At 33.3% G+C, this 23,090-nt stretch overlaps 2 protein-coding genes and 1 long non-coding RNA gene across 4 annotated transcripts; 1 reads left to right on the top strand and 2 right to left on the bottom strand.

Annotated features, from left to right (window-relative positions):
• The first annotated feature begins 623 nt into the window (after positions 1 to 623).
• On the top strand, positions 624 to 4,680 carry LOC110647343 (protein NOI4). The gene is made up of 3 exons (XM_021801122.2): positions 624 to 779; positions 3,247 to 3,432; positions 4,305 to 4,680. The coding sequence occupies exons 1-3, from the start codon at positions 774 to 776 to the stop codon at positions 4,344 to 4,346; spliced, it is 234 nt and encodes a 77-aa protein (XP_021656814.1). The 5' UTR covers positions 624 to 773; the 3' UTR covers positions 4,347 to 4,680.
• A 641-nt stretch (positions 4,681 to 5,321) lies between these two features.
• Positions 5,322 to 6,434, bottom strand: LOC131181509 (uncharacterized). The gene is made up of 2 exons (XR_009150038.1): positions 5,882 to 6,434; positions 5,322 to 5,545 (listed from the first exon to the last, which is right to left on the bottom strand). It is a non-coding gene; the product is annotated as an uncharacterized LOC131181509 (long non-coding RNA).
• An 896-nt stretch (positions 6,435 to 7,330) lies between these two features.
• LOC110647344 (uncharacterized) lies at positions 7,331 to 14,490 on the bottom strand. 2 transcript variants are annotated; one of them, XM_021801124.2, is made up of 6 exons: positions 14,030 to 14,490; positions 12,851 to 13,138; positions 12,702 to 12,750; positions 11,555 to 11,849; positions 8,047 to 8,125; positions 7,331 to 7,871 (listed from the first exon to the last, which is right to left on the bottom strand). In XM_021801124.2, exons 1-6 carry the CDS (start codon positions 14,477 to 14,479, stop codon positions 7,674 to 7,676), a joined length of 1,359 nt encoding a protein of 452 aa, XP_021656816.2. In that variant the 5' UTR covers positions 14,480 to 14,490; the 3' UTR covers positions 7,331 to 7,673. The 2 variants fall into 2 exon arrangements, with proteins under 2 accessions (XP_021656816.2, XP_021656817.2); XM_021801125.2 differs by having other exon boundaries at positions 7,331 to 7,850; positions 14,030 to 14,489.
• Positions 14,491 to 23,090: the final 8,600 nt, after the last annotated feature.

Below are 23,090 nucleotides of genomic sequence, written 5' to 3'. Positions count from 1 at the left end.
AATTAAAATTAAAAACATTTATTTTTTTATTAAATCATTAAATTAGAATCTGATCAATATTACTATGTATTATTTTAATATTATTCAGGTAAAATGTATCAACAAAAATAAATATGAGATATTACTTGAAATATGACTTGATAATAAAGACATCTCTAAGTCTTCAACTCATTCATGTGCGTGAATGCCAATACTGCCAGTGATGGATAACACACCCACTAGTCCTGATCTATTGGTCCCTTTTTAATTGCTAGTAGTAAATAATAAAAGATGAGATATTGTTACAACCCAGGTGATTCTCCAACCAAGCAATATCCACCAAGATTGACCCAAAAAGCAAAAACAAAAAATGAATTGAAAGGCCTACAGAATCTTGCACAGTTACAGTGCAGAATTAAAAAGCATGAGATGTGTGATGTGACTGAGGTGAGGTGGGGCTATTGATTAAGGAAAGTGAGGAAGAAATGGGGCTTGCACTTGTAGGGGACTTTTGTCAAACACCTACTGGACCTACATGCTACAGTGGTGTAAAAAAGAGGGATTTTCCAAGCTGGAAGAAAAAAAGCAAACAGCGTTTAGCCGTTCAAACTAGTTGGCCCCCACACTTCTTCCTTTTATAATATCTATGAGCCTCTTTCTTCTTGGCCCAAACCCAATTGACCCACATTTACCCCTCTCCTTCTCTCTATCTCTGCCCCCGCCACCTCCTCCTCCACCGTAATCACAAGCTAAGGAGGAGAGTTGAGTCGAATTTCTCTTTCTATCTCCTAATCATGGCGGTATGTCTTCTTCTCTTATATGATTTTTATCTATGCTGGTGTTTGATTTGAGATTGGACCAATATGAACTATCGCTTTTTCTTTTTTTTTTAATTTGGTTAAGTTCAAATTTGTGTTGGTTTGGTTCTCAGGGGCTTGATATATTATGATTTCGATTTTAGTTCAAAGCTTGCACTTTCATCCGTCTCCTTCGCTATTAAATTTTAAATTTTGTAATGATTTCTTTCTTTCTTTCTCTGCAATTGGGCTCTTTATGGGTGGGTTCTTTTTACCTCTTATATATAGTTTTTCCTCTTGTTTGATGTTCATTTATGGCCATAATTGAATCTGTTTTCTTCTTGCCATATCTGGCTGTCCCTGATTCTTGTTAGAATCCCTTATGTTAGAGCTGCATGTTAGATTTTTCCCTCTATCCCCCTCTCTTCTTGTATTCCATGATTGTATTTTTTTTTTTTTTTTGATAATTCAAAAGAAATGAATCACTTTGAGCTCATTTAATTGTGGGCTTCCATATTCCATATTCTCGAAATTCATTGAAGAAATGATGTTTTATTAGATATTTTTAGTTCTTACCATTCAGTCACTTGTTGATGAATTTACTTCAATTTGTTGATTCTCACTGGTGCAGTCTGTTTCTTTTCTTACACTTACTAGAAGTTCATTCAAAAGGGTGTTTTTCTTTATTTATCTTCTAAAATAATAGAACCAAAATGGATTTGAATGTTGAATCTGTTCAATTTGAAGTGAATCTCTTAGATGGAGCTTTACGCCCTTAGTTTTCCTTGCTGCCACACAAATATGGAAGTCAATTTAACTACATGATATGATGAGACAATGTTCTATTTGTAAAATTTCCAAGTACTAGTGCAATAAAAAACAATTAAGTACTGTGCTTAAATCAACTCACTCTTTATTGGCCACCATATAATTTATTTACTTGGTTCAACTAAAATGTAAAAAATGTCTTTTATCTGTTATGGTTTTGAAGATTCATATAATAGTTGCAAACCTGTAGTTGCTTTGTGAGTATTGTGCTATCAAGCAACAGGCTCTAGCTTCATACTGGGAAGCATAGGTAGAGAATATTTTTTTGGTGCTGAAGAACTGAATCATTGTACTCTATTCTATTCCTTCTATGGGATCAGTACTCAGTTAGTGAATTGTTTTTTTATATTGAACTCTAGCAAACTATTTTCTCTTATGAACACTAACTTCTACAAGGCATCTTTGAGTCTATGCTCAGTATCACATGAACATCCTAGACTGGGTCATATATGCTCCAAATTTGACAACACTGTGCCAATCATACAGATTGACATCTATGGGTGAACTGAACTTGCATGCTAGATTTTGATACTGGTTAAGACTATTACTCTTAAAGGAAAAGGGAGAAAATTCGTTACAGTTATTGTTAACGTTGTCATCCTAGATGCCATTTGTAAGAGACTAGGAGGAAGTTGTTACAAGTTGAATAGGAAATTTATAGTCAAACTAGTAACAGTTGTAGGAGGGTCGGAAAAAAGGAGTTTGCATGAGAGTTTGTTATACACTAACCATGTGGTAAATTTCACACATCAATACTTATTTTCAAATTTTCACACAAATCACTGAATTTTGCATCGTGTTTTTAAAAGGCCATTTTGTCAGATTTTGGCTAAGGTGTATTAGATTTCTGCCACAGCAACTAAATAAGTATCCTTGAAAGTTGGGTCATATCTCTCTCTTCTTAGTCTCTCTCTGTCCTTTCTTCATTATTATCTCTACTGTATGCTCAGTTCTTCTTTTCTCTCTTTCGTGTTTTGTATTCTATCTTGAATCTTTAAGTCCAGTTGGACATTTAAAACCCAAAGATCTCTCGATTTTTCGCTTTATCGGAAAGTTTTTTTGGGTTGTATCTTTCATTGCTATTTGAGTTGGTCAAGAGCAAAAAGCTTCCTAGTAAAAATGATTCTGTCTTCAATGGATGTCCACTATTTTTTGCTTGAAACTTTCTAATAATTCACAAGTAATAGCTAATGATGAGGTTCCAACCATAAAATCTTCTAGCTTTTCTCAATTGCCTTTATTGGTTTTTCTCAAATGCACCACATCTTCATTGAACAAATGGCCGAGGCTACTTTTTTCTAATGGCTCTGATTATAGTAAATTTTATGTTCAGTTCTAAGGTGATTTTTTAAGCAGGCCTATGATATCAGTATGTACTAGTTATGATTTGATGCCAGCTTGAGTTCCCATATCTTAAAAGATAGAATGTATATGTAAATTAATCAAAATTTCACTCAATATGCTATTATTTATATATGTATCTTTATGGCACGCAAAAATCCTTGGAGCATTAATTAGAATACTATCACTAGCTTGTTTGGAATGCATGTTACGGTGTTTGCCATGCCAAGTGCCATTTATCATTCTTTGGCTGCCTTCATCTGAGATTACTGTCCTTTCAAGTGAATTTTTAATCTTCCAGGAAAAGGATCAGCCGTTGCCTAAGTTTGGTGAATGGGATGTCAATGACCCAGCATCAGCTGAGGGATTCACAGTCATCTTCAACAAGGCTAGGAATGAGAAAAAGTCAGGTGGAAAGCCAGACTCACCAGCTAGGGATAGCTCTGGATTTAAGTCTGACACTGCTACACTTGGAAAGCCTCAGCCTGTAAGTTGAAACCTTGCTTAAACCTTAAATTAGTAGCCTTTTAAATACCTTGCCAGCATCATCCTGCAAGTATTTCTGTTTCACACTATCAGTTCCATGCCTTCATGTGTGGAGGTAAATAGATTTCTGTTGATAAGCATTACTTTTTACTCTTAATTAATGATCTATTTAAAAAAAAATTATGCACAACACTTTTAATGTATGCCTCCTGATTTCTCTATTAGGCTAATGATAAATGATTTCCAAATTCAAAATTTGTCGTCTGCTGATCTGTTGACTTCATGTTTGGTGATAAATTGGAATTGCATTGGTCATTTAAAAATTGTTGGTGATGACCTCATTTTCTGTCAATAAAGCTTTATCCTTTGCTTGGTTTACACTACTAAACACCTTTTTATTCGAATTTATATCTTGTTTTATAACAAATAAAATTTTTTTGCAATGTTATCTTCCTCTCGCACTCTCAGTTTGCTGTCCTGGTCTTTGATCACTCATATGATAGCCTAACTTTTTTTGGAGGATATGTCCTGCATTTCCTATGCATTATGGTGTTAACCAGCAATCCTTTATGACTCTTGACTCTTAAGGTATCTCTACTTACTGGAAAAGGGGGGAAGAAGGAAAACCATTCCATGTCTGTCTGCATTTTTGCACTGATTTTTTGCCACAGCAAAAATGCTTTCAGATGATCTCCCTTGATCTTTTCTTCAGTTGGTGTTATTATTACCTGTCTGTTGCTTCTATTGAATACCATTTCTTTCTTCACCACTTCTATTCGTGTTTCTCTTTCTACAAATTCATTAGGGCAAAAAATTCTTGTTGGCTAGCATCCTATGACACTTTCTATTTCAAAATGCATTATTGGTTTGCAGAAAAAATGGTTTTGCTGCATGCAATCTGCTCAAGCAGAATAAAGAGGTGGCTCTTGCCTTGTAAGAGCAGTCATTGGAGAGTATCATTTATCTACACCTGGCCCTAGGATATAAATCCAGAAGACAGGAGCTGTATTAAGAAGCTATGATGGGTCGTGCTGGAATTTGTTTGTGGCGACTCTTTACGACGATGTGGGGTTGGGGGAAAATGTGATGAAAGAACAGTGTGGTTTAGTGTTTGTGTACGCTGGTGGGTTATTTTCTCCATTCAATGGAGTTAAAAGCTGTTGTGGCATTTTATTTTGTGTTTGTTTAGGGTGATGTGATTTTCATGTGTATCCATTTGTCTATATATAATGAAACTCTCCTTTTCTTATGTGAGATACTGAGAACTGATCCTAATTTGGTGCCTTGTGGAACCCAAGATTTAGACGTTATACTGGGCATTTGACCCCACGGCATGTGCAGCTATGGTACAATAGCCGCAACAAGCTGAAATGGTATTAAACGGTGACTTTATGCTCAAAGCTTTCTACACTGGTGGGCTCTACACTTGTGGGCTCTCTTGTGAGGATTGATGTATGCAGCTCTATCATGCTTTACACAGGCTAATTTTTTTTCTTCCCTATTCTTGCCCCTACTCGTGATAGGATGGGAATGGCAGGGTCAAAATCTGTCTCATCTCTTCCCTCTCCATTGCCATTCTTAACCCAAATGAATAAAATTTTATCATAAATAATAAGGTGCTTCATCCTTGACAAAAGGTTGATAAGATGAGCACATTTGAACCCTTGATGATAAAGTTCATAAGATAAGGACACTTTATCACGGATTGAAGAAGCACTTATTAGCAAGGATTGAAGAAGTGTCGAAGCATAAAATCTGTATGGCGATGTATCATGTATTAAATGAAATGACCATATTGCAAAGGCCATGACCCCCAGCCCTCCTCCCTTTGGTCAGTGAAAGCTATCAAGGATGATACATGATGCTTCTGGCTTGTAATACAGACGACCATTGAGCCTTCAACAGTTATAAAAAAAAAAAAAAAATGATACAACCAAACAGAAAATGAGCTCTCACCATCTTTTGCATGTCCAAGATGCAGATCGAAATGGTTACAAGATGAGATTTGTTTGCGAAACAGAAATGATAAAGCCCTTTCTCGTGCACAACAAACTCAAAAGTTTCACTGGTTTTGTCATGAAAATCATGAAGGTTTCACCACAAGGTCCCTATATCTGATAACACAAATAGCGAATTCAAGTGAAATCAGTCGATATTGGAAACAAAGAGCACAACGTCCAAATAACTTCTTGTACATTAGATTTTCCCATGAGATCAAACATGAATGAAATTCAAGATCTTGCGTCTCCTTGGTCCTAAATGCTAAATTCATAATGGATAATAAGGTGATTGCTACCATCATTCAGAGGGCTCAGACCCATATATGCACCCATACCATTATCATTAAACTAAATTAATGTTCACAAATGTATCAAATAGATATACCCATGATATAGCTTTCCAATAGGAAAAAATAAAGGTAAAAAAGAATACAGAACATGCATATGTACCATGAGATCAACCCTTGGTCGGAATCGGCCTCTGTGACGACGAGAGAGATGTGAAGAGTATCCCCTCCCTTCTTTACTTCATGAGAAACACACTGTATCACAAATCTAATCCCGCAAAGCCTTTCTATCCTCTATAGCACCGCCATTATTGCCACAGCAACATATCTCAATACCCACTTCTCTATCTCCTACACAACCATCTCTCTTTTGTCGATATATCTGATTGTATTTTTTATTTATAAATTTTGAGTTCAGATGAAAATGCCATTTTAAGTTATTAGAGAATCTAAGGATTTTTTTTTTCTTTAGGTCATTAAAAAATAAAAAATAAAAAAATAGTTTCCATTAGGGTTTTCTAAAAGTTCGTTTCAGTTTGGTATAAACCAGTCAGACGCATCTAATTTTAGGAGCATATAATTTTCACTTCCAAACGACGCCGCTTCTGCAAATTTAAATAACCTGATGCTGCATTTGATTCCCATGCATGCATTTTTTTTTTGTTTTGCATAAAAATACAAATAACTTCCTATTAAAAAAAACTTTAAAATCAATTAAAATTAACAATAATATCTGACTGTATTATTTTTTTTTTAAATCTTATAATATTTCTCACATATTTCGTGTGAGATTTTATAAATATATTTTTTATAGTAATTTATGTATTTATTAGAACAGTAGTAGTAATAATAATAATAATAATAATAATAATAATAATAATAATAATAATAATAATAATAATAATACAATATAATTACCATTTTACAAAATTAATTGTTAATTATTTTAGCAGCTATCAATTATGCTACTAACTGTCAGATATTAACTGTTAGTGATTAACTATTTATATAGTGATTTAAAGTAGAAATATTCGATAAAAATAGTTATTGAATTAAATATTAAATGTAAAAATAGTAATGTCATGATGTTGCCCTAGTCAAAATACTCCCTCAATTTTCAAAAAAAGGAAGTTTAACTTTTTATAAATAATTTTTTCAACCTCTAAACACTAGCATTAAAAGAAGTAGTGTTTTGACACTAGTTAAAACACTAACGCTACATTAAAAGTTATTACCGAAACAAGGCCAAAATTTATAATTAAAAGCAAATCAATTAATCAATAAATATTAAAAATAAAAATAGATAAAATTACAAAAGAATACATATTTATCAATTTAAAAATATTAAATGGAACAACATTAATAAATAAATTATCCTTCAAGTTATTTCTGGCTGCCCAATGGCATTTCTTTTACCCTTTGATCCCCAATTAAGCAACAAGAAGCAACTATTTTTACTATTCCCACACAACACAAGGTCAAGTAACTCGTGGAAACTAAAAGTACTCGTAACAATTCTAGTGACTTTCGGTACTAGCATCATCTACAGGACTACAAAGTTTGCCCAATCAGCTAGTGAGAGAGGATTAAAAAAAAAATCTTGCAACAATACAAGCAACATGATCAATTATATAATTGAAAAAATACCATTCAGCTAACCAGATTTCTACAGTTGTGTATGCTCCAGTGTCCTGTTTTCCATCTTATTTTTCTACCTATTAGCATGTGATTTCGTGCAGACTGTTTGAAAATTTTGTTTCCCCAGACAAATGAACAAAACTAAGGGGCCTAATGCATTCGCCAAGATCAAAAATGAAACCCCCCAAAAATAAATTTCTATGTCCAGAATTGCATAGAGTATATTTCATTTACAGATTTACTAATGTGATGAGGAAGGATGCACATACTGTACACAGGAGCAGCATATGCAAAAACTTAACATCTCTCTCTTGCAACTACGCTGTCAGTGATGGCTGCAATATCTTTTGCTCCTCTAAAGCTAGCCTCTTGTGTAATTGTTGTTGATGCTCAGAAAACTCCATAAACAAATCCCTTAACCGCTTTGCAGTCCTGTATTCTTCAGATCCGGGATAGACAACTTTTAAATCATTGGTAATCCCAGCCTTTATATGCTGTAAATTGTTCCACAAAATCTCAATGCAAAAATCGACACAACAAACAAAAACAGAACTCCAGTTTTAGTACTAGCGAGCATGACATTATAAAAATTGAACTACACGATACTTAAAAGTTCATTTCCTCTAATGAAGAATCAAGAGAAATCAGACATTTTATTTTAAAAAAAAAAAAAAAAAAAAAAAAGCTCACCTGATATTTGGGCATCAAGGTTCCTGAAGGCACCACATATGTTTCGTGCCTGGACAACTTTTTAGCTATCACCCATGGCCTATAGACAGTGAATGAACTGATTAACACTAGTTTTTTCAGATAATCAAAGCTAAAATGCCTGAAAAAAGGTAAACAAAAAGGCATATCCAGCTTCAGAATGTTTTGTAAAGCTATATGGATACTATCAAATCAGTAAAACTTTTGTTCTTTTCAGTATAGTATATTATCTTTCCTTCTGTTATCAAAGATATAGAAGTATACATTTTTAGGTTAATGACAACTGCCTCGCAGTTTTGGCTCCGGTTAGATTCTAGTGGTTTGATCAAATCCAACAGTTAAATTTTTTTTTTAAAATTGATTTTAATTTAGATTCAAATCAGACAGTTCAGGTTCCAATTCAAAGATGGTTTTGTTCAATCCGGTTTTGAACTTTCCAAGTTGAATGGGTTCTGTTCTGGTCCTGAATCAGCTCTTGGCCAAGTCTAAATATAATAATATAGTTACGTTAGTATCATTATAAATATCATATACTATTTAAAGATTATAATTATTGATAATTAGACATATTACATCTGTTACATATATTTATAACAATAAATATTATTCCCCATCAAAAAGATTGCCTATTAAAGGTTACCTATATTTGTGTACCTTAACAATTGTTCCATTTGAACCAAAACCCTAAACCACACAATCCCTAAATTTCTATTCAGATCAGTTTGGGGGATTACCATGGTTATTTTTTCTAGCCTCGCTTCATTCAAGCTTAAACCTGTGATATAAACCACTAAGCACCATGAATCGCTAAGGTTACACCACGTGAGAATAAGCCACTTAAGAAAAACTTACCCTTGAAAACTAGCTTGCAAGGGGAGGGGTGTCTAAGGACTTATTAACCTCTCATCAAGATTGTTCCTTAGCGACGTGGGATTGTAACAATACCCCACGCTTGAAGAACCAACGTTCTTGTTGGTCACGGCCATGCTAACACCCTACACATCGGACCACTTGTCCTTACACAATGGATCTAGACTATCACTCCATGAGTCACCACTCCAAGTGTCAGGTCTCATAAGATGAGGCTAACTCTAATACCAATTGATATGAACTGTTAAGCACCACAAATTGCTAAGGTTACACCACATGAGGATAAGCCACCCAAGTTTAACTCACCCTTGAAAACCAGCTTACAAAGGGAGGGTATCTAAGGACTTATTAACCTATAACCAAGATTGTTCCTTAGCAATGTAGGATCGTAACAACCTCGGCCCTAAAATCCATCCGTGCCTTGCGCCATTACAACTATGGTTGTGCAGCTACATAATGTCCAACCTTACTTGTCAAAGCCAATTTTTTCTCTAACTCAAGGACATTAATGCAGGGGCATCTGAAGTCCTATTTGGTTTTGAATTTTTATTTAGTTTTCTATTAAATTTGGGATTTTATTTACTTTTAATAAGGTTGTTGGTAAACATATTAACAATGTTTTTTTTTTTAAGTAAACACTATTTATCTTTTCTTGTTCTAATCACAATTAACCCTACTTTAGCCCTAACTGTTGATATCTAATTGTCTTAAACTCTTGCTGCTACATCACTGGGATTTCACAATCCCATACCAAACCATGTACACCCATTAAGCAGGTCATAATTTAATCCAGTATATAATTGATCAATCATCAAATGTCATTATCTATGGGAATGGTTGAGCTCCAACCCCTCTTTTAAATATCCCCTTGATTAGAGAGCTATTGATGATGCTAAATCCCTGATTGACAAACAAGGGGGCTTGTACCATATAAGGCCAAATATATCCCTTCTCACTTGATCGTCATTTTCTCACAGGATAAAACTATTGACCCCTCAAGATGCGAGGCAAGGGGAATTGTATCATATAAGACTAGTTGGCATCCCTTCTCCTTAAGGGTCATTTATCCTTTTAGCAAAGAACCCTTGAAAGAAAAGGGGTGTGCTTAGTCTTACAAGGCATAAGCTCCCTAGATTCCAAAATGCTAATCAATGTGGAATTTGGTGTCATTAAGTATAGGGTTGAGCAAACGGTCGGTTCAATCTCGAACTGAACCAAAACCGAAAAACTTATTTGTGTAAAAAGAATTAAAAAAAAAAATAAGTTTGATTCAGTTCAGTCAATCGGTTAACCAAACAATCTTCAATCCGTGTTATAGAGAAAGCTTTGTCAAAATCCTAAGCAAAACTTCCCCCAAATCCTTCATTAACAGGAATCCAATCAATTAACTCAATTAATTCATCAATTAACCCAATCCTCAATTCATCACTAGGAACCCAATCAATTAACTTAGCAGAACAAAACCAAATCAATTAGATACAAACACAGTAGAACAATCAATTAACTCAAAGCATAACAAAGCAGAATAAAAGCTCAAATCAACATTTCAACTAACGAGGACTTGAGGAGACCGTGTGAAGCCATGGCCCATGATTCCGTTACACGGCAAGATCAATGGAAGGCATCGATGGGAGGGAGTCAGCAACATCAAAATGAGCAAAGGGGAATAGAGGTGACCTACTATGATGGCAAGGAGATTTGATGGCCGAGGATTGCAAAGGAGGAGCGAGGCCAAAGAACAATGATTGTTTGATGGCGAGGAGGTTCGAAATGTGGGAGGAGGTTCAATGGTCAAGGAAAGAAGAAAAGGTTCGATTGCAAACCCCGGAGCTTCGATGGCTGACTATGCAATGGCGACTAGCAAGGAGGTTTGATGGCCAAGAAAGGTCATTTGTAGGAGGGAGCCAAGATCGATGCATGCAAGATGGAGAAGGATTGTCTGTTGGAGGGATTTGAAGATCACTCTGGTCTGCAGGAGGGGAGAATAGTTGAGGGGGAAAGGGTTACCTTGTATATATCGGAGGTTAAAATGATAGAGTTTTATCATTTGATCAATTTGCTTTTGTCTGTTTTTTGCGCAAAAAAAGAACCGAACCAAAAACTGAAATTCCCTAAAATCACAAACCAAATTGAACTGTCCATATTGAAAAACCAAATAGATTGAACTGAATTGGTTCAGTTTGGTTTTTCAGTTAAACCGAAAACTACTCAACTCTAATCAAGTAGATGGCAAACAGTGCCACCCTAACTTAAAGAATAAATTTGGCTAAGTCTTAGGGATTGATAACTAAAAGCTCTCATTCACAATTAGTTAACATGCAGCACATAAGGATTTGAAAAGCAATATATCAATTAATGGGACACAAGAAAGGTGAAAATAGAAAATACGATGAAGTAAAATCAACAGTGATTAACAGAATTATACTACAATAGGAGAAATTATGGAGTGCACCTCGTGCATGAGGAAAATAGTGCAATTTACATTCATAAGCATGTGGGATCCATTTGAAAGTATGGATAATAGATCTCACCCGAATGTGAAAAAGAATGCATGTGTCCCAAATGCATCATATTGTAGAGCATGTTTTAAAGCTATGAAAGTATATGTCACATTATGTACCTCCCTCTCCATGACAAGATAATGTGATTGGGACTATCCAAAAATTCACATAATTTCTGAAGATCCTTCTCAGAGTCCAACACAATGGCCCCATTAGTGTATGTCTCTGACGACAAACTTGGAAAAACAAATGCTCGAACTGAGATTGAAGTTTGCCTATGTATAAATTCCATAATTGTTGAAGGGGATAAGTCCTTATCCATATTGTCAATCAACACAACATAATGGTTTTCAATCCCTCCGATGTCAGATTCTTCTTTAATTCTTTGAGCATGATTACAAATCCTCTCAATCTCTATAAACAAAGGATGAAGATAAAGTGGGGGGATGTTAGTCCATGTACTATCATGACATATAGAAGAAGAAATAAATGTATTTGAGCAAACTAAAACACGTGTAAGAGTAAATGATGTAGACAGGGAATCCAAGAAAATTCAAATTCAAATACTCAATAAGCTTAGGATTGTGGTTCAGTTTTGATATAGGTTTTATTTATCTGTGATTAAAAAAAAATTAGCTGCTGATCTATTACTTCCAAGCCTCAGAGCAAATTTTGTAATTTTTCAGCTTTGCTGGAATATCTGTCCAGACGTTTTTAGAAGTATATTTTTATTTTAGAGTCTTAGTTATGATTCAAGTAGTGTGATGCAATTCAACCCTAGCTGTGATGCCCATGGAATTTTGGGTATGATGCCTAATGAAGTTCAGGAATGAAGCCTAAACCCTTTTATTTTACATCTTTCACGGATCACAGTATCTAAGCAGCACTTCAAGCAGCCCCATAACCCTCTTGTTCTTGTTTAAATCTACTTCTTAAGCCTATCCCCTTTGAACACTAATTGTCCTCCTAAATTCCAACCACTCTAGCCTTCACAAAACCCAAATCTAGTGTAAGCTGTTATATAGGTGGTTGGAACCCATAAAGAAGACAGAACTATTTTATTTGAGGTGCTATGAAGACACCAAGAAAGGCCAATGAAGACGTGACCCAAGAAAGCAAAATACAACATTAATGCCTACTCAAACAAAGATATCTTCCTTCCTAATTTGAATGGTAAGGGAAAAAACCAGGAAAAGCCTAATTAGTTGAATTTTAGCATTCTGTTAAAAACACATTTTATATAGAAATAAATAGTTTTAGCAGTACCTTTATATGTCCATCTATTACTTGCAGATTGGCTGGCACAATTTGTTTCCTATAAACAGGTAAATAAAACATCATAAGAAGATGCGAGCAAAAGTTGTTTTGTAATTGGACAAAAAAATTCTGGAACATCCTAAATGAGAAACACTTGCCTGAGAAAAGTGCTGTGCACAAGGTGACTCAAGCTTCATAGGCAAGCTGGTAATGTCTTTATGAATTGTGCCATAATTATTATAAGCAGCACTTTCAAGTTTTTCCTTTACTATCTTCAAAAAAGTGGATACGTTAGGATCAAGCTGTGCGTTAGACTGAACAATGCATATATTCTCAACTTTCTTGTTAGCCAAACACCCAGCAAATGGACCATGTAGCCAAATAACCACAAAGGTGCACATGCATTGCTCTTCTCCATTGACAAAAGAATGATCCTTGTAAATCACCTGATAAAATTGCCCCATTTACACAATTCACAAAAGGGAAAACACAAAAATAGAAAAAAAGTAATAACAATTACAATAAAAAACACACAGTAAGTATGTCCCTCACCAATCTCTAGGAGAACGAATGCTAAATTTGAAAGCCCATAAGGATCCATTTGGATAGTTGTGCATTTGGAATGAAGGATAATTTAGATTTGTGTTTCAACAGGAAAATCATAAAAATTGCAGTAGAGTTGATGAAAAAAGAAATTAACAAAGGTAAAGGAAGGTGATGAAATCATATGTTGTTGGGGATTTTTTTTAAAAAAAAAAGGATGTTAATGGTGTAAAACATTAAAAAATTTTACATTCCATCCTTGTATTTGGACTTGGAAGTTAATGGATATAAAAATTTAATTCTCATCCACCTCCATTTAGACCCTTATGTTACTTTCATTAATATCAAATTCAAATATTTCCTTTAAAAAAAATGGGTATATAGATAAGCTGACCCCATACCCGGCTCACCACACACATCCAGAAGCAACCACACCGCAAAATATTTCTTCATTAATAGACCCTTCAAGTTACTTCCATAAGCATCTAAGACATTCATACCATGTAAACAACAACAGCCTAATTCATAATTTGGTTTCACTAAAAATAATATAACCATAAAAATACATTTATAATAATAATAATAATAACCTTCACGGCGGACTTCACTCATCACTGTGATTTCAACTGTTCTCTTGCTTCTCAAAGCTTTCTTCCTATCTAGCTCTATCTTATCCTTCATTTTCACAAATCACAAAAGGAAGCAGAAAGGAAATTGGCATCTGAGAGAATGAAAAACTCAGAAATTTTAACGCAATGTTTTCTTCACTGAGCTTTTAAATATAGTGCACTTACATCATCGACAACGGCGTCGTGGAAGCGGATGTCCAAGACAGAGAAGGAGTGAGAAGCACAAACGACCGCACCCTCGGCCAAATTTTTGCACTCGCGATCTTGCAACTGAACAGAAACCGGCCTGAATCGATTCTTGAACTCTTCAATCTCCTGTTCAGACTTGATGTATTGCGGCTCGAAAACGCTGTCTTGATCATCGCCGAAGTCGTAATACTTCACCGACAGTTTCTCTCCATCGAGCACAGTACGGACGCTGTACCACGCGTCGTCGGCCTTGGCGCGGTACTCGACGTCGTAATCGGACAGCGAATGAGGGGCGCCGGAGTTGAGGTTCGCTAGTGACATCGAGAGTGGCACTGTACTCGACGTTGTTTCCCTTTCCAACTTCGATTTTTGACTTCCCTGTCCTCTGCAGACAAAGGGTTGAGAGGAAATTAAATATTCTATCATTTTAAAAATATTTTATGGTAAAAGATAATAAAAGGTCGGTACGTACTCAAATTCGATTGATAATTTTTAATCTTATAAGAAATAAGATTATTATTATTTATTTAAAAAAATTTAAATTTATTTAATTTTATATATTTTGATCAAAATTTTATATCAAACATTTTTTTATTAATGATTTATATTTTAAAATTTTAATAATTTTATAAAATATTTAAATTTTATTATTTAAAATATAATATATAAAAATTAATAAATATTATTATAAAAAATATATATTTTATATTTAATTAATTATTTATATACAAAAATTTATGAGTAAAACTCAAATTTAAAATGATCTAAATTCATCTCAAATTTAATTATATATTACTCAAATATATATTATTAGAGTTTGTTCCAATTAAATACTCATAAATATCCAATATATTATCATTCTTACAAAAAGCAACTAACAACTCACTATTAAAATTTTAATATTTAATTGAAAATATATTAAATATAAATACATATTTAATTAATTTTTATTTTTGATTCTAAAAAAATCTATCAAAATTTAAATGTTGGATATTTGTCTCAATTTAAAAAAATTTAATAAATCCATATTCCAGAATTTTAAAATTTACTTTTTTAATTGATTAAATTAAAATAAAAAAAAAAATTAGTGACTTATAATTTTTAAAATTTTCTTTCAAATAATAAAAATAAATTTTAAAAGTAATCAAATTGTGAGTAAAATATATTAAAAGACAATTAAGTTTAAATGTTATGTTCATACCTGGCCTCCTAAGTTTAAATGTAAAAGACATTATGTCTAGCGTTGATATCTCTACATGTGTATGTTGCGTCCATCACTGATAAGGATTAAATATTGAAAATGTATGGTGTATTGAAAAAAAATATTAAAAATATATGAAAATTTTGAACTTATTTACAGTGAATAATTTGCCCTCATTAAATTCTTTTTTCATTATGACTTTTTGCAAAGACCTTGTTTGGTTTAAATGGTTTACCTTTTGAAGTATTCACTTTTTGGGAAGTAATTCAACTAGGCTAGAGTAACTGAAATACTTCTCATTCAATCAAGGAAATGAGAGCCTTGACTTCTTCATAAGTCAAATGATGCAATCATATTGTATAAGGCTTTAGGACATGTTTTAAACATATTTTTCACAATTAATTGTGTTTTTGTTACATTTTCATATTAAACTAAGGTTAAAAGATGCTGAGAGCAGTAAAAGAATAATTACATATTGATATAAAGGTTAAAAAGCTTAAAAACAGTGTAAATTTTTAGGTTTTAGTGAAGTAGAAAATCAAACAAGTTTAACATAATCGTGTTTATGGTCATGTAAATGTCAAAGTTAGCATAACAAAAGTAATGCTTCTAGTCATACAAGTAGTGTAATCTTCGGTTTAGCTTACACAAAAAGAAGCCACGTAGAAACACAAGAAAATACACGAGTGGTGACATCTCAAGTTATACCAGCCCTATGCAAAGATTACATCCCTTATGCTTTGCCAAAGCCTAAATATTTAGTTGAGCCATATACACACATAGGTCATGTAAAATTTACATAAGTCATGTAAATTAACTATAATTATTGACCTAGATGCACGATTTCTGCTCTTTATAATTCTTCTTATACTATGTGTTTAACGTAGGTTACAAATTGGTCGTATATAAGTATCGCTATCATAGTTTTTGCTAAGTTTGGAAAGAAAGAGAAATTTTGAGAACGATTTTGTATTTTCTTTGAAAGGGAAGAATGGCAACAAGAGATCCTCCATTTTTCTATTACACCGAAGAGATTCAGTCTAGATTTCAGTGTCTAGATTGATTCTCTCTATCTAGGTTTTTCGATTATTTAACATATTTTCATGTTTATAGTCATTTTCTACATAGTTTCTTTTATAATTTGAACATGAGTAAATAGATTTATATAAATTTCAGAATTTGAGATGTAATACTTTATTTTAATCAATGGTATTAATCTAATTTTGTTTAATGAAATAGGCAATTGTGCTTATTCTATTCCTTAAGACTTGTTTAAATACTTTGTGTTATGCCTCACAAAGTTATGTTTTAAATTATTGATGAAGGAGCGGAAGCATGAAAATTGTTCATTAGAGCATTGAATTTCAAAAATTTTCTTCTAGGATTACATGCATCATACCACATCTTTTATGTGCCTAATTAATTGCAATACTCAATTGCATATTAAAACACTTTTAATATGTATTAGGATCTATATTTGCCATTCAAGATTATGAATTAACAAAGTAATTCATTTAAACCCTAGTTTAAAAGAGGAGTTAGAACACTAACCTCTTTGATGCACTATCGATGTGATTGGCACCTTTAGGAAGCACCTAAGACCCCAAGTGTTGTCCCTCTATCTTGTCCACACCAAGATCACCAATGGGCTATTAATAGTATGCCCTAGAGCATATCATTTAGTGTAACACCCCTATTTGTATAGCCTGGTACATTTCACTATTCCTGTGACCGGAGTCGGTCCGGATAATTAAGGGGATTAAAACCACACTTAAGACAACTAGATAAGCTATAAACACAAATAATTAATAATTGCCAATTAGTTAAGTATAAATAAGAAAAACAGAACATAAGAAGTTAAACAAGCCGAAAGTCATAACGATGGGTGAACTGCTCGGAAAGGACTGGGAAGTCGATTTAAACTCAAATTTCGAATCATAAAATGTGACGTCGCGGTCCTTAAGACTATTACAAACACAGTGGAAAAGAGAAAATCATGGAAAAAGGTTGTTAAGCCAGTCAAATAATTAGGTTAGGAAGCCGAAAGAAATATTGAATTATTTGCAAATCGGATTGAATCGGCGAGGGGCAATTTGGTTAATTGACCCCAAGAGCTGACTCCTGACCTAACTATCAAACAAAATCGGAGAAAAGAAAATTTCAGAGTCGGGAATTAAATTAAAGAACTAATAGAAAAATAAATAGAAAAAAAAAAGGAAAATGAAAAAATTAAAAGGTAGTGACATCATCATGGTGACATCATACATGAGGTCATAAATAAATTTTATTTACTTGATAATTTGACTAAGTCAATTAGAGGATAAATATACAAAATAAAGAAACAAAAATCATTTTTCCTTCTTCTTTTTCAAGCTAGCCGAAACCCTCTCTCTCTCCCTAAACTCCATGATTGTCCACCATTGATGAGTTATTCAAGCTTGAATAACTTGAATCTTTCCTATAAATTTTAACCTTGAACCCTAGAAAACTTCTAAATTACCATAGAAAGGAAGAATAGAGGAAAGAAAAAGTGAGAAATTGGAACAAAAAGTGAAGATCAAAGGCTTCACCTAAGGTTGGTATTCTAACCTTCAATTTCTATTTTGAATGCATGTTTAGTTACTTAAATGAACTTAGAAACTAAAGAAATGAAGTAAAAATATTTGTGGAGGACCAAACTGAAAATTCAGCCAGCTAGGGTTACTATGCATATGCTTGTGTTTTGATTGAATTTACTGTGTTAGGCAAGCTTGTATGAATGTGGTAGTGAGATTGAGATGCTTAGATTTGGTTAAATGCAACAATTTAGTGAGTTAGGGTTTTGGACACCTAGGGTTTGGGAAACAAAATGTGAGAAATTGGTAAATGATGTCTTTGACCTAGTTTGAAGTGAGAAATGGTCATTTGTGACCAAATGAAGTGTGTTAGAAGTGTTTGAACCAAAAGCAAATTCGGATTTAATGTGGTCATGCTGCAGGCAGTTGGACCAAGGTCCCTTTGAGAGACCAAAATTGAAAATTTACAAGTCAAATTGGTATGAGACCAATTGGGAATGAAAATAGACATAAAATGACACATTTTTCGTTTAGGAATCGTGCCCAAAAAGTGACCAAAACCTAGTGAATAAATTGATCAAATCCGGAAATTCTCAGTCAGCCCTATACAAAATTACCAAATGAACAATTCATTTGGCCATAACTTAAGCTAGGCAGGTCTAAATGACCTGAAATTTTACCAGTGAACAGTTGAGATATAGACCTAAAACTTTCATGAAGAACACAAACCCAAATTATGCAATTAACCAAGTCATTTGGCCACCCAAAGTTGGTGACCTAAAACTACCAGAACCAAAATTTGCCCAGAAAATCTGGGTTAAGTCCAATCCGGTAACCATGGTTCAAATGGCTATAACTTGAGCTACAAAACTCCAATTAGAGTGATTCAAAAATGAGAATAAACTTAAGACAATAGGGAACATTTTCTATGAAGAAACCATAGCCCAATTCTAACAGCAAAATAACCAATGGAACAGTGCAACCTAAGACACTAAAACTGAAAATTTGCAATTTTGCCTAAAGGACTTAAGTTTTGAGAAAATGACCAAAACCAACAAGTTTGGTAACTAAAATGTGGTATGTGGGTGAAGTTGGAGTTCCCATACCTATTAAGCCTTAGAAAGTCAACAAATTGACTTGAATAGTGTAGTAAATAGTAACCCCAAAACATAAATTTTGAAGAACATCAAGTTTAGCAGATATAAGCTAGATAAAAGTGAATTTGAATTTATTTTTGGATTTATGCTAAGTTATGGTACTGAAACACTGTGAAACTGTGTGTTTCAGCTGAAAAAGGCTCGGGAAGTCCAAAAGACTGAGTCAAGGCCTAAAGGCGACTCACGTCAAGTTTGTGCACAATAAACCCTATTTAAGCATTTTATTCTTGAAAAACTGATTTAGTACGCATTATGAGTTTAAAAACTTTTGTGTTGCCACTTTGTGAATGAAAATATAACTTTGGGAATTGATATGATTTTTGTATGCAATATTTGAATAAATTATTTGAAATAGATTTTTTTTATTCACACTTAGCATGACAGTGTCTTATTATTCCTCCTCCATTTATGAGGTGAGATCGATTATTTTTCCTCCCTCTCTGGTTTACCAGTTGAGGTTGTAGATCGAATGAGTACTCATTAGCTAGCTAGCCACCTCCCTCATTGATTTCAATTAGTGGAGTTGTAGATTGCTTTGTCGTGGTGTACAACGCGGCATTGATCGAAAATTTTGTGTCATGGCTTAAGTTGTGTATGAATTGGCAACACTGTGTTTATTAAATTATTTAACCCAAAAAAAAATTTTGCTATAATGAGTTTTGATAATTTGTGAAATATAATTGTGCAACATTTAAATTGTGTTTTGTCAATGAATGATTTATGTATTGTATTTTAAAATTTTATTGTGCACCACTGAGTATTTTTATACTCAGCGATAGCTTATTTCGCTGTCGCAGATAAGAGCAAGGAGAAAGCAGCAGAGTGAGCTGCTATTGAAATTGAGGACTATACTGATCTTTTTGTACGGATATTGTTTTATACCCTTGTAGTTAATTTTGATATAAATATTATAATGTTTTATGTATCAATGTAAAGTTGAGCAGTTGTATAATAAATTATAATAATATTAGTTTTGGATTTTCTTTTGTAAATTAAGATTTGTATTTGTGAATTTCATACTATATGCACTGTGGATGGAGTTATAAAATATTTTAAGTTGATAAATTTTTGGTTGAATTGTGGAATGAATTGAATTGTGTTGACTTGAGATTATTTGGAGGTTGGGAGTTATGGAGAATTTATTGGAAGTATTTTTCTCAGGTATTTGAAGAACTGTTTTCTCAAAATACAGACGGCACTCTGCCGAAATTTTTATAAAATTTGTGGAAAAATAAAAATGGATAAAAATTTTTACTAGTTTTTTAAGCTTTGAATAAATGATTTTAATTCCTACCAAAATGCTCACCACTTCCAAAATGTAAGAAAATTGTTTAAAATCCCTTATAGTGTACTTAATGAATTATCTGTAGGTGAAGTTCGGTAGTTCATTGGGTATTCTAGGGGATCATGTTATGCCTTACAGAGGGGTAAGGTGTGACATTTAATATGTATCTTGTACATGTTTTTATTAATAAAAGGCATTTCCACTTTTCAGTTTACATAATATATTTATGTGTAATAGAAAGGGTCCATTGATATTTTGTTAGAAATTCTATTCTTAAGTTGTTAAGAATATGAGTGACAGTATTTCTAGTACAAAGTATTATAAATAGGTTCACAATCGAGAATACTTCACAATAAGGACATGACTTATCCAGAAAGATTGTATTCATGTTTGTTCCCAAGGTATTTATATGAAATATAAATAAGATGGAATGGTGAGTCTCATTCCATATGACAAACATGATAGGCACTTATACATGATAAGTAGGTCGAACCAGTGACACTTATGACAACCAGATGGAGTTTACTCTTATCAATGTATTGTCATAAATCATATCAGTGCATATAATCTTTAAACCTGAGATAGCACAGTTATCTTGTATATAGGTGGTTTGAGTTTGATACTGCTTTCATACATGTACTGTGTATGGGTATATGGGCATGTGTTGGCTCCTACTAGTTATATATGGAGGTAGGTGTTGATCAAGATGGAATCTGTTCCTCTAAGTAAATAGGGATAAAATTCTATGTTCATTTAATTGTTCTTGATGTTTCAAGTTCCTGGCTAGGACAGATAGATTTAATCAGAAAAGAGTTTCTGATGAGAAAAATCTTTTTAATCAAGAACTGGAATTAAAAGAGAACATAATATTCATAGCAAATGGGGTTTGACATAAACCATGACTCTACCTTTCCATCAGAACTAATTTTCTTCTTGAAAACCTATTTATTCCCTTTAGGTACAATACCTTCAAGTGGGTCAACAAGATCCCAAACTTGATTCTTATACATGGAATCAATCTCGGATTTCATAGCATCAATCCATTTTGAAGAGTCTATATCTGATATAGCTTCTTTATAGGTAAGTGGATCATCTCTATGATCTACTTCTTCATGAGTAAACAACTCTTGTTCATCTTCATGAAGGAAACCATATCTCATTGGTGGGTGAGATATCCTGATTGATCTGCGAGAAATTATTGTAGATGTTTTATCAATAGGTGTAGTTGACTAGATGGATCTATATCCATTTGATCTGTTAGTTGATCAGAATTCTCCAATTCTAACTCTATTTGCCTGCCTTTGCCACCTTCTTGAATAAACTGTTGTTCAAGAAATATGGCATCTTTGCTTACCATAACTTTTTGTGATGTAGGAAATAAAAATAATATCCAAAACTCTCTTTTAGATATCCAACAAATCGATCCTTTTCTGATTTAGTTTTCAATTTATCAGTGTTCAACTTTTAATATAAGATGGACAACCCCAAATCTTAACAGACTTAAGACTTAGTTTTCTTCCATACTATATCTCATAAGGTGTGGAAGAAACTGATTTTGATGGAATCCTATTAAGAATATGCAATCCTGATTCTAATGCAAATCCCTAAAAGGAGATTGGCATATCAGTATAGCTCATCATACTACGTACCATATCTAATAGGATACGATTTCTCCTTTCAGATACACCATTCAGTTGTGGCGTTCTTGGAGGAGTCATTTGGGAAACAATGCCATGCTCTTTCAAGTATTCATCAAATTCAGTACTTAAGTATTCATCTCCATGATCTGATCGAAGAGTTTAAATACTTTTTCCTATTTGATTTTCTACTTCAGGTTTAAATTCTTTGAACTTTTTAAAGGATTCATGTTTGTATTTCATCAAATACAAATACCCAAACATTGATTTATCATCAGTAAAGGTAATAAAGTAATGAAAACCGCCTCTAGCCATTTCCTTAAATGGACCACATACATCACTATGTATTAGCTCTAAAATATTTTCAGCTCTTAGTCTTTGTCTAACAAAGGATGATCTAGTCATTTTACCCTGAGCTAGGATTCACAAGTTGGAGTAGGTTCAGAACCCAATGAGGATAAAATCTTCATTTTCTCCAGTTTTGCAATCCTATCTTCTGCAACATGACCTAATCTTAAGTGTCAAATATATTTTGAACTTGAATTGATTTTCATCATGGCATTGCATTATTTTAGATTGCTTGCATTCATTTTGTGTTTATCATTATTATCCAAATAATAAAGACCGTCATGCATATAACCTGAGCCAACATATTTATTTCCAAAATAAATATTGCAAACATTATCTGTGAACTGAAATTCATAACCATTTCTAGTCAAACTAGATATAGAAATGATATTCTTAAAAGCATCAGGCACATACAAAATATTATTCAAACACAAAACATGTCCACACATATAAAAAGATTTAGATCCTATGGCTAAAGCTTCAACAGTTGAGCCATTACCAATTTAGAGTCTAGCATCTCGAGCATGCAAGCTGCTACTATTTGCTAGTTTCTGCATATCATAAGAAATGTGAGAACTAGCACCAGTATCTAAAACCCAAGATATAGATGAACTATGAGCATCATCAGTATCTAAATAATAAGATATAGACATACCTTCTGAAGGTGTATCCTTCTTGTCCTTCAAATAAGTAAGATACTCTGGGTAGTTCCTTTTCCAATGCCCATCCTTCTGGCGGTGAAAACACTTTCCTTTGCCTCCATCAGCTTTGGTCTTCCCTTTTTATTTGGCTATCTTCTTGGAAGGTCCTAGAACTTGAGGTTTCTTTTTCTTATTACCCTTCTTCTTGTTGGA

Source organism: Hevea brasiliensis, chromosome 7, assembly GCF_030052815.1.
Source record: "Hevea brasiliensis isolate MT/VB/25A 57/8 chromosome 7, ASM3005281v1, whole genome shotgun sequence".
In the NCBI taxonomy this organism is placed as follows: domain Eukaryota; kingdom Viridiplantae; phylum Streptophyta; class Magnoliopsida; order Malpighiales; family Euphorbiaceae; genus Hevea; species Hevea brasiliensis.
Note: the sequence above shows the minus strand (reverse complement) of the source record. Positions and strands in the feature narration are given on the sequence as shown.